The 13,088-nt window shown below is 46.7% G+C and overlaps 1 protein-coding gene across 6 annotated transcripts in view; it reads right to left on the bottom strand.

The window, feature by feature from the left end:
- Positions 1 to 245: 245 nt before the first annotated feature.
- LOC138364638 (tripartite motif-containing protein 5-like) overlaps positions 246 to 13,088 on the bottom strand; it is a 162,171-nt gene continuing 149,328 nt past the window's right edge. For all 6 annotated transcript variants that reach the window (XM_069324598.1, XM_069324600.1, XM_069324602.1 and 3 more), the window contains 2 exons: positions 4,933 to 5,220; positions 246 to 4,816 (listed from right to left, as the gene is read on the bottom strand). In XM_069324598.1, the coding sequence (XP_069180699.1) occupies positions 4,283 to 4,816; positions 4,933 to 5,220 (822 nt within the window). In that variant the 3' untranslated portion in view covers positions 246 to 4,282. The remainder of the gene's footprint in view (positions 4,817 to 4,932; positions 5,221 to 13,088) is intronic.

Below are 13,088 nucleotides of genomic sequence, written 5' to 3'. Positions count from 1 at the left end.
GGTAATATCACAACACACCATGGTCCAGTATGGTAATATCACAACACACCATGGTCCAGTATGGTAATATCACAACACACCATGGACCAGTATGGTAATATCACAACACACCATGGACCAGTATGACAACAGTCAGTGGAAACTGTTAACAAACAGTTACAAAACATAATTGCCATAACTATTACAATTAACATAATTATTAGTAGTGACAGTGTCAGACCACGAAGGAAGAATTGAAACAGGAATTTCCTTAAGTACTTTCGTATTTAATAATACATCTTCAGAAGGGTGAGTTACATGTACATAGATTTGGACATATATAGGCAGGAGAGAGGTGAAGTGAAGTGAGGTACAATGATAAACGTATGACTGGGAATGGGTTGATGTAAATAGGGGGCTGTATCCTATGGGCCAATAGGCCCATACATTGATATTAATAAAATAGTGGATATTAACATGGTATTAGTGAGACAAATGTGTATCAATGATCCTACTAAAAATGCCCTTTAACTGATCAATCAAAAATGGATCTAAATTATACAAATCACTGCTAATGTTCAAGTTACATAATGTTGTAATCTGTATTAAAGCAGATTCAGTTATGTTCCTATTGAAAGTGCTTTTACAATTCGTTAATGAAGAAGCCATCTCCCAATCAATTTGGTGGGAATTTTCTGACAAATGAACAAACAACGCATTAGACAATTGGCCATGTCTTACAGAGTATTTATGTTGCGACATTCTACATTTCAGATCTTAAGATGTTTGCCCAACATAGAACCTATTATAATCTTTACAAGGTATTTTATATATGATACAATTATCACTACGAGGACTGTTTCTAGCTAATAGTTTTCTAACAGTATTTTCGTAATTAAACAATACATGTATATCAAAAAGTTTCAAGGCCTTGACAATATTTTCAAACCCAGAAAAATATGGTAAACACAACACATTCTTTGGGGGAATTTTCTCACTGCATATATTATTATAATATGTACGACGTGCTTTGCTACGGCAAACTTCCAAAAAACTCAGTGGATAACAAAGCTTGAGACCAATAGAATCAATATTCTTAAACTCTTCATCAAAGAATTCTGGACTAACAACCCGAAGAGCTCTTGAGATACATAGAGGAAAAAATAGATTTTTTTCACATTGTATCTGTCCTGAGAAATAATGAATAAGATAAACTATTCGTAGACTTTCTGTAAAAACTAAACTTTAGTGAACAATCTTCTCTATGAATAAGTATATCTAAGAATGGCAAACATTTACCAATTTCAGTCTCCATAGTAAATTTTCTAGAGGTGACTTGATCATTAAGTTTAGCTACAAATTCGTCTGTGTTTACATCTGTAGGCCATATACACAAAATATCATCAACATATCTAAACCATGGAATGATTCCAGGGGTAATTATTGAAACAAATTTTTCATTATGAGTAAATTTTCGTGATTTAAACACATAATTATTAGTAGTGTTTAGCAGTAATATTATTTACAGACTAACAAGCACCGACCAATTTACAACTGTAGAGTAACACTATGGATAATGAAATAATATATATTATATTACATTGTTATATTCTGGTGTAAAATATATACATGGCAGCTTATCCACAGCTAAGTTTTGTTACTTAGCTTAGTGTTTGACCCCATGTGTGGGACCTGAGTGATAGTGAGGAGATGGTGATGTACAAGTGATGGTGATATAGCAGTGATAGTGAGGTGAAGGTGATATACCAGTGATGGTGATATAGCAGTGATAGTGAGGTGAAGGTGATATACCAGTGATGGTGATATAGCAGATGATGGTGATATAGCAGTGATAGTGAGGTGAAGGTGATATACCAGTGATGGTGATATAGCAGTGATAGTGAAGTGAAGGTGATATACCCGTGATGGTGATATAGCAGTGATAGTGAGGTGAAGGTGATATACCAGTGATGGTGATATAGCAGATGATGGTGATATAGCAGTGATAGTGAGGTGAAGGTGATATACCAGTGATGGTGATATAGCAGTGATAGTGAGGTGAAGGTGATGTACAAGTGATGGTGATATAGCAGTGATGGTGATGTAGCAGTGATAGTGAGGTGAAGGTGATATACCAGTGATGGTGATATAGCAGTGATGGTTAGGTGATGGTGATATACCAGTGATGGTGATATAGCAGATGATGGTGATATAGCAGTGATAGTGAGGTGAAGGTGATATACCAGTGATGGTGATAGTGAGGTGAAGGTGATATACCAGTGATTGTGATATAGCAGATGATGGTGATATAGCAGTGATAGTGAGGTGAAGGTGATATACCAGTGATGGTGATATAGCAGTGATGGTGATATAGCAAGTGATAGTGAGGTGATGGTGATATAGCAAGTGATAGTGAGGTGATGGTGATATACCAGTGATGGTGATATAGCAAGTGATAGTGAGGTGATGGTGATATACCAGTGATGGTGATATAGCAAGTGATAGTGAGGTGATGGTGATATAGCAAGTGATGGTGATGTATTAGTGATAGTGAGGTGATGGTGATATAGCAGTGATAGTGAGATGATGGTGATATAACAGTGATAGTGATGTGATGGTGATATAGCAGTGATAATGAGGTGATGGTGATATATTAGTGATAGTGAGGTGATGGTGATCTAGCAGTGATAGTGAGGTGGTGATATATTAGTGATAGTGAGGTGATGGTGATATAGCAGTGATAGTGAGGTGATGGTGATCTAGCAGTGATAGTGAGGTGATGGTGATATATTAGTGATAGTGAGGTGATGGTGATATATTAGTGATAGTGAGGTGATGGTGATATATTAGTGACAGTGAGGTGATGGTGATATAGCAGTGATAGTGAGGTGATGGTGATATATTAGTGAGGTGATCGTGATATAGCAAGTGATAGTGTGGTGATATAGCAAGTGATAGTGAGGTGATAGTGATATAGCAGTGATAGTGAGGTGATGGTGATATAGCAGTGATAGTGAGGTGATGGTGATATAGCAAGTGATAGTGAGGTGATGGTGATATAGCAAGTTATAGTGAGGTGGTGATATAGCAGTGATAGTGAGGTGATGGTGATATAGCAGTGATAGTGAAGTGATGGTGATATAGCAAGTGATAGTGAGGTGGTGATATAGCAGTGATAGTGCTATAGAAGTGATAGTGATATAACAGTAATAGTGAGGTGATGTGATATATCAGTGATAGTGATATAGCAGTGATAGTGTGATGTGGTGATATAGCAGTGATAGTGAGGTGATGGTGATATAGCAGTGATAGTAAGGCGAAGGAAATATAGCAGTGATGGTGCAGTAGTGGTGATGTAGCAATGATAGTGATATATTAGTGAAAGTAAGGAGGAAATATATCAGTGTGAGGTGATAAAGCATTGAAAGTGAGATGAGGTTGGTGAAGCAGTGAAAGTGATAGTGAGCTGTTGGTGATATAACAGTGACAACAGCTGTCATATAGTGACACCAACAATCAGTTACTCAACATGGTCAGTACATTATCCCAGGTGTGGGACCTGAGGTGATGGTGATATAGATGTTATAGTGAGGTGATAGTGATATAGCAATGATAGGTGACAGTACTGTGAAAGAGCAATTGATGGTGATACAGCAGTGATAGTCACGTATGATAGTTAAACACCAAAGATAGTGAAGTTATGGTAATATAGTGATAAAGGTTGTGCTTGAATTACATTGGCATCAAAACCCACAGTCCATAGTGATGCAGGAGTGATGGTGATGGGTTATGGTACAGTGAACTGGAGTGGCAGCACAACACCACAGTAGTGATGGTACAGTGAACTAGAGTGGCAGCACAACACCACAGTAGTGATGGTACAGTGAACTAGAGTGGCAGCACAACACCACAGTAGTAATGGTACAGTGAACTAGAGTGGCAGCACAACACCACAGTAGTGATGGTGGTGGTACAGTGAACTAGAGTGGCAGCACAACACACAGTAGTGATGGTGATGGTACAGTGAACTAGAGTGGCAGCACAACACCACAGTAGTGATGGTGATGGTACAGTGAACTAGAGTGGCAGCACAACACACAGTAGTGATGGTGATGGTACAGTGAACTAGAGTGGCAGCACAACACCACAGTAGTGATGGTGATGGTACAGTGAACTAGAGTGGCAGCACAACACCACAGTAGTGATGGTACAGTGAACTAGAGTGGCAGCACAACACCACAGTAGTGATGGTACAGTGAACTAGAGTGGCAGCACAACACCACAGTAGTGATGGTACAGTGAACTAGAGTGGCAGCACAACACCACAGTCCACCACAGTCACCTCCGTAATGTCACTGTGGTTGACTGCTGCCCTCACCACATCAAGGCCGCTCACCACATCACCGAAGACATATGGCCACTGGTGACCATCCTGGCGGTCCCTGGTGGTGATGTTGAACTTGGCACTCGTGGGACCCCCCGGCGCCCTGCACCAGGACGCCACCACAGACCCGGACCACACAGCTCCTGCCTGGCCTGACTGCCGGTACTGCCCCTGGAGGTCAGGCAACAGTGGGGCTCCTCCCTGACCATCATTACTCTCGTAGTCTCCGCCCACCACACACTCCCCCGGCTGACCCTTGTCCCCCACCCACAACAGTTTAGTGTTGCGGAAGGTGTGGCCCCGCTGGCCCGTACACAACAACACAAACTGTCTGGCCAGCGGAGTGTCAGGGGTCAGCCGGATGGTGACCCGCCCTCTTGTTGACCCCGCCCACCCGAGGTCAAGGAACGCCAGGGTGCAGGAGGGGTCCAGCACGCCCACAACATCACTCTCCTGCACAATATGATATAAATCATGCTGGTAACTGTATAACAAAATGTTATCATATTAGTTATCACAACTCAGTAAGTCAGTAATGTCAGTAAGACTAGTGGGTGTAATAAAGTAACCTGGAGGGTGTGGGCGTGGGCGGGCGTGGGCTGACGCAGGAGTGGGTGGAGGTACAGCTGTCCGTCTTGTAGAGTTATCCTGGCGGAGCGGCGGCCATCTTGGTCTTCCTGGACGGCCACCACCCGGCCAGCCTCCACCAGCCTCTTGACGGCCACCACCCGGCCAGCCTCCACCAGCCTCTTGACGGCCACCACCCGGCCAGCCTCCACCAGGCTCTTGACGGCCACCACCCGGCCAGCCTCCACCAGGCTCTTGACGGGCTCCCTCATCCTGCGGAGGTCCTCAACCTGTGGTCAGTGTCAGCCCCATTATCACCTGTGGTCAGTGTCAGCCCCATTATCACCTGTAGACAGTGTCAGCCCCATTATCCCCTGTGGACAGTGTCAGCCCCATTAACACTTGTGGAGTGTCAGGCCCATTATCACCTGTGGATAGTGTCAGCCCCATTATCACCTGTGGACAGTGTCAGGCCCATTATCACCTGTGGACAGTGTCAGCCCCATTATCACCTGTGGACAGTGTCAGCCCCATTATCACCTGCGGACATTGTCAGGCCCATTATCACCTGCGGACATTGTCAGGCCCATTATCACCTGTAGACAGTGGCAGCACCATTATCACCTGTGGACAGTGTCAGGCCCATTATCACCTGTGGAGTGTCAGGCCCATTATCACCTGTGGACAGTGTCAGCCCCATTATCACCTGTGGAGTGTCAGGCCCATTATCACCTGCAGTGTCAGCCCCATTAACACCTGTGGTCAGTGTCAGCCCCATTATCACCTGTGGTCAGTGTCAGGTTCATTATCACCTGTGGACAGTGTCAGGCCCATTATCACCTGTGGTCAGTGATAGCCCCATTATCACCTGTGGAGTGTCAGGCCCATTATCACCTGCAGACAGTGTCTGCCCAATTATCACCTGTGGTCAGTGTCAGGTCCATTATCACCTGTTGTCAGTGTCAGACCCATTATCACCTGTGGACAGTGTGAGCCCCATTATCACATGTGGAAAGTGTCAGCCCCATTATCACCTACAGACAGTGTCAGCCCCATTATCACCTGTGGACAGTGTCAGTCCCATTATCACCTGCGGACAGTGTCAGCCCCATTATCACCTGCGGACAGTGTCAGCCTCATTATCACCTGTGTTCAGTGTCAGCCGCATTATCACCTATGGACAGTGTCAGGCCCATTACCACCTGTAGACAGTGTCAGCACCATTAACACCTGTGGACAGTGTCAGCCCCATTATCACCTGTGGACAGGGTCAGGCCCATTACACCTGTGGACAGTGTCAGCACCATTATCACCTGTGGGCACTGTCAGCTCCATTATCACCTGTGGTCAGTGTCAGCTCTATTATCATCTGTGGTCAGTGTCAGGCCCATTATCACCTGTGGTCAGTGTCAACTCCATTATCACCTGTTGTCAGTGTTAGCCCCATTATCACCTGTGGTCAGTGACAGCCCCATTACCACCTGTGGACAGTGTGAGCCCCATTACACCTGTGGACAGTGTCAGCACCATTATCGCCGATGGTCAATGTCAGCCCCAATATTACATGTAGACAGTGTCAGCTCCATTTTCACATGTGGACTGTGAGAGCCCCATTATCACCTGTGGTCAGTGTCAGCCCCATTATCACCTGTGGACAGTGTCAGCACCATTATCACCTGTGGACAGTGTCAGCCCCATTATCACATGTGGACAGTGATAGCACCATTATCACCTGTGGACAGTGTCAGCCCCATTATCACCTGTGGTCAGTGTCAGCCCCATTATCATCTGTGGACACTGTCAGCACCATTATCACCTGTGGTGTCAACTCCATTATAACCTGTAGTCAGTGACAGCCCCATTATCATCTGTGGTCAGTGTCAGCCCCATTATCATCTGTGGTCAGTGTCAGCCCCATTATCACCTGCGGACATTGTCAGCCACATTACGACCTGTGGACAGTGTCAGCCCCATTATCACCTGCGGACAGTGTCAGGCCTATTATCACCTGTGGTCGGTGTCAACCCCATTATCACCTGCGGACAGTGTCAGGCCTATTATCACCTGTGGTCGGTGTCAGCCCCATTATCACCTGTGGACAGTGTCAGCACCATTATCACCTGTGGACAGTGTCAGCCCCATTATCACCTGTGGTCAGTGTCAGCCCCATTATCACCTGTGGACAGTGTCAGCACCATTACCACCTGTGGACAGTGTCAGGATCATTATCACCTTAACAGTGTCAGCACCATTATCACCTGTGGACAGTGTCAGCCCCATTTTCACCTGTGGTCAGTGTCAGGCCCATTATCACCTGTGGACACTGTCAGCACCATTATCACCTGTGGTCAGTGTCAGCCCCATTATCACCTGTGGTCAGTGTCAGCCCCATTATCACCTGTGGACAGTGTCAGCTCCATTATCACCTGTGGACAGTGTCAGCTCCATTATCACCTGTGGTCAGTGTCAGCACCATTATCTCCTGTGGTTAGTGTCAGCACCATTATCACCTGTGGACAGTGTCAGCCCCATTATCACATGTGGACATTGTCAGCACCATTATCACCTGTGGACAATGTCAGCCCCATTATCTCCTGTGGTTAGTGTCAACACCATTATCACATGTGGACAGTGTCAGCCCAATTATTCCCTGTGGTCAGTGTCAGCCCCATTATCACCTGTGGACAGTGTCAGCCCCATTATCTCCTGTGGTTAGTGTCAGCACCATTATCACCTGTGGACAGTGTCAGCTCCATTATCACATGTGGACATTGTCAGCACCATTATCACCTGTGGACAATGTCAGCCCCATTATCAAATGTGCAGTGTCAGCACCATTATCACATATGGACAGTATAAGCCCCATTACCACATGTGGTCAGTGTCTGACCCATTATCACCTGTGGACATTGTCAGCTCAATTATCACCTGTGGACAGTGTCTGCACCATTATAACCTGTGGACAGTGTCAGCCCCATTATCTCCTGTGGTTAGTGTTAGCACCATTATCACCTGTGGACAGTGTCAGCCCCGTTATCACATGTGGTCAGTGTAAGCCCCATTATAATCTGTGGTCAGTGTCAGCTCAATTATCACCTGTGGATAGTGTCAGCCCTATTATCACCTGTGGTCAGTGTCAGCCCCATTATCACCTGCAGCCAGTGTCAGCCCCATTATCACCTGTGGTCAGTGTCAGCCCCATTATCACCTGTGGTCAGTGTCAATCCCATTATCACCTGTGGACAGTGTCAGCCACATTATCAGCTGTGGACAGTGTCAGGCCCATTATCACCTGTGGACAGTGTCAGGCCCATTATCATCTGCGGACAGTGTCAGCACCATTATCACCTGTGGACAGTGTCAGCACCATTATCACCTGTGGACAGTGTCAGCACCATTATCACATGTGGACAGTGTCAGCACCATTATCACCTGTCGACAGTGTCAGCACCATTATCATCTGTGGACAGTGTCAGCTCCATTATCACATGTGGAAAGTGTCAGCCCAATTATCACCTGTGGTCAGTGTCAGCCCCATTATCACCAGTAGTCAGACTCAACCCCATTATTACCTGCAGTGTCAGACAAATTATCACCTGTGGTCAGTGTCAGTACTTTTATCACCTGTTGACAGTGTCAGCACCATTATCACCTGTGGACAGTGTCAGCCCCATTACCACCTGTGGACAGTGTCAGCCCCATTATCACCTGCGGTCAGTGTCAGCCCTATTATCACCTGTGGTCAGTGTCAGCCCCATTATCACCTGTGGACAGTGTCAGCACCATTATCACCTGTGGACAGTGTCAGCACCATTATCACCCTAACACAGTGTCAGGCTCATTATCACCTGTGGACATTGTCAGCCCCATTATCACCTGTGGACAGTGTCAGCTCCATTATCACCTGTGGTCAGTGTCAGGCCCATTATCACCTGTGGACAGTGTCAGCCACGTTATCACCTGTGGACAGTGTCAGCACCATTATCACCTGTGGACAGTGTCAGCACCATTATCACCTGTGGTCAGTATCAGTCCCATTATCACCTGTGGACAGTGTCAGCACCATTATCACCTGTGGTCAGTGTCAGTCCCATTATCACCTGTGGACAGTGTCAGCCCCATTATCACCTGTGGACAGTGTCAGGCGCATTATCACCTGCGGATATTGTCAGGCCCATTATCACCTGTAGACAGTGTCAGCACCATTATCACCTGTAGACAGTGTCAGCACCATTATAACCTGTGGACAGTGTCAGCCCCATTATCACCTGCGGACAGTGTCAGGCCTATTATCACCTGTGGTCGGTGTCAACCCCATTATCACCTGCGGACAGTGTCAGGCCTATTATCACCTGTGGTCGGTGTCAGCCCCATTATCACCTGTGGACAGTGTCAGCACCATTATCACCTGTGGACAGTGTCAGCCCCATTATCACCTGTGGTCAGTGTCAGCCCCATTATCACCTGTGGACAGTGTCAGCACCATTACCACCTGTGGACAGTGTCAGGATCATTATCACCTTAACAGTGTCAGCACCATTATCACCTGTGGACAGTGTCAGCCCCATTTTCACCTGTGGTCAGTGTCAGGCCTATTATCACCTGTGGACACTGTCAGCACCATTATCACCTGTGGTCAGTGTCAGCCCCATTATCACCTGTGGTCAGTGTCAGCCCCATTATCACCTGTGGACAGTGTCAGCTCCATTATCACCTGTGGACAGTGTCAGCTCCATTATCACCTGTGGTCAGTGTCAGCACCATTATCTCCTGTGGTTAGTGTCAGCACCATTATCACCTGTGGACAGTGTCAGCCCCATTATCACATGTGGACATTGTCAGCACCATTATCACCTGTGGACAATGTCAGCCCCATTATCTCCTGTGGTTAGTGTCAACACCATTATCACATGTGGACAGTGTCAGCCCAATTATTCCCTGTGGTCAGTGTCAGCCCCATTATCACCTGTGGACAGTGTCAGCCCCATTATCTCCTGTGGTTAGTGTCAGCACCATTATCACCTGTGGACAGTGTCAGCTCCATTATCACATGTGGACATTGTCAGCACCATTATCACCTGTGGACAATGTCAGCCCCATTATCAAATGTGCAGTGTCAGCACCATTATCACATATGGACAGTATAAGCCCCATTACCACATGTGGTCAGTGTCTGACCCATTATCACCTGTGGACATTGTCAGCTCAATTATCACCTGTGGACAGTGTCTGCACCATTATAACCTGTGGACAGTGTCAGCCCCATTATCTCCTGTGGTTAGTGTTAGCACCATTATCACCTGTGGACAGTGTCAGCCCCGTTATCACATGTGGACAGTGTCAGCCCCATTATCACCTGTGGTCAGTGTAAGCCCCATTATAATCTGTGGTCAGTGTCAGCTCAATTATCACCTGTGGATAGTGTCAGCCCTATTATCACCTGTGGTCAGTGTCAGCCCCATTGTCACCTGCAGCCAGTGTCAGCCCCATTATCACCTGTGGTCAGTGTCAGCCCCATTATCACCTGTGGTCAGTGTCAATCCCATTATCACCTGTGGACAGTGTCAGCCACATTATCAGCTGTGGACAGTGTCAGGCCCATTATCACCTGTGGACAGTGTCAGGCCCATTATCATCTGCGGACAGTGTCAGCACCATTATCACCTGTGGACAGTGTCAGCACCATTATCACCTGTGGACAGTGTCAGCACCATTATCACATGTGGACAGTGTCAGCACCATTATCACCTGTCGACAGTGTCAGCACCATTATCATCTGTGGACAGTGTCAGCTCCATTATCACATGTGGAAAGTGTCAGCCCAATTATCACCTGTGGTCAGTGTCAGCCCCATTATCACCAGTAGTCAGACTCAACCCCATTATTACCTGCAGTGTCAGACAAATTATCACCTGTGGTCAGTGTCAGTACTTTTATCACCTGTTGACAGTGTCAGCACCATTATCACCTGTGGACAGTGTCAGCCCCATTACCACCTGTGGACAGTGTCAGCCCCATTATCACCTGCGGTCAGTGTCAGCCCTATTATCACCTGTGGTCAGTGTCAGCCCCATTATCACCTGTGGACAGTGTCAGCACCATTATCACCTGTGGACAGTGTCAGCACCATTATCACCCTAACACAGTGTCAGGCTCATTATCACCTGTGGACATTGTCAGCCCCATTATCACCTGTGGACAGTGTCAGCTCCATTATCACCTGTGGTCAGTGTCAGGCCCATTATCACCTGTGGACAGTGTCAGCCACGTTATCACCTGTGGACAGTGTCAGCACCATTATCACCTGTGGACAGTGTCAGCACCATTATCACCTGTGGTCAGTATCAGTCCCATTATCACCTGTGGACAGTGTCAGCACCATTATCACCTGTGGTCAGTGTCAGTCCCATTATCACCTGTGGACAGTGTCAGCCCCATTATCACCTGTGGACAGTGTCAGGCGCATTATCACCTGCGGATATTGTCAGGCCCATTATCACCTGTAGACAGTGTCAGCACCATTATCACCTGTAGACAGTGTCAGCACCATTATAACCTGCGGACAGTGTCAGCCCCATTATCACCTGTGGACATTGTCAGGCCCATTATCACCTGTTGTCAGTCCCATTATCACCTGCGGACAGTGTGAGCCCCATTATCACCTGTGGACAGTGTCAGGCCCATTATCACCTCTGGACAGTGTCAGCCTCATTATCACCTGTGGAGTGTCAGCCCCGTTATCACCTGTGGTCAGTGTCAGCCCCATTATCACCTGTGGTCAGTGACAGCCCCATTATCTGGTTGATACCTGGTTGATGGGGTTCTGGGAGTTCTTCTACTCCCTAAGCCCGGCCCGAGGCCAAGCTCGACTTGTGAGAGTTTGGTCCACCAGGCTGTTGCTTGAAGCGGCCCGCAGGGCCACGTACCCACCACAGCCCGGCTGATCCGGAACTTCTCTTAGAAAATCGTCCAGTTTTCTCTTGAAGATGTCCACGGTTGTTCTGGCAATATTTCTTAGTCGCTGGGAGGACGTTGAACAACCGCGGACCTCTGATGTTTATACAGTGTTCTCTGATTGTGCCTATGGCACCTCTGCTCTTCACTGGTCCATTCTTGCATTTTCTTCCATATCGTTCACTCCAGTACGTTGTTATTTTACTGTGTAGATTAGGGACCTGGCCCTCAAGTATTTTCCATGTGTATATTATTTGGTATCTCTCTCGTCTATTTCTAGAGAGTACATTTGGAGAGCTTTGAGACGATCCCAATAATTTAGGTGCTTTATCTCGTCTATGCGTGCCGTATATGTTCTCTGTATTCCCTCTATTTCAGCAGTCTCTCCTGCTCTGAAGGGGGAAGTGAGTACTGAGCAGTACTCAAGACGGGACAACACAAGTGACTTGAAGAGTACAACCATTGTGATGGTATCCCTGCATTTGAAAGTTCTCGTAATCCATCCGATCATTTTTTTGGCTGACACAATATTTGCTTGGTTATGCTCCCTAAGCGTTAGATCGTCAGACATCATTATTCCCAAATCCTTGACATGCTGTTTTTCTACTATGGGAAGATTCGATTGTGTTTTGTACCCTGTATTATGTTTCAGATCCTCATTTTTGGCGTACCTCAGTACCTGAAATATATCTCCTGTGGTTACTGTCAGCACCATTATCACCTGTGGACAGTGTCAGCCCCATTATCACATGTGGACAGTGTCAGCACCATTATCACCTGTGGACAGTGTCAGCCCCATTATCACATGTGGACAGTGTCAGCACCATTATCACCTGTGGACAGTGTCAGCCCCATTATCACATGTGGACAGTGTCAGCACCATTATCACCTGTGGACAGTGTCAGCACCATTATCACCTATGGACAGTGTCAGCACCATTATCATCTGTGGTCAGTGTCAGCCCCATTATCACATGTGGACAGTGTCAGCACCATTATCACCTGTGGACAGTGTCAGCCCCATTATCACATGTGGACAGTGTCAGCCCCATTATCATATGTGGACAGTGTCAGCACCATTATCACATGTGCACAGTGTCAGCCCCATTATCATATGTGGACAGTGTCAGCCCCATTATCACCTGTGGACAGTGACAGCACCATTATCACCTGTGGAAAGTGTCAGCCCCATTATCACCTGTGGT

Source organism: Procambarus clarkii, chromosome 14 (assembly GCF_040958095.1).
Source record: "Procambarus clarkii isolate CNS0578487 chromosome 14, FALCON_Pclarkii_2.0, whole genome shotgun sequence".
In the NCBI taxonomy this organism is placed as follows: domain Eukaryota; kingdom Metazoa; phylum Arthropoda; class Malacostraca; order Decapoda; family Cambaridae; genus Procambarus; species Procambarus clarkii.
Note: the sequence above shows the minus strand (reverse complement) of the source record. Positions and strands in the feature narration are given on the sequence as shown.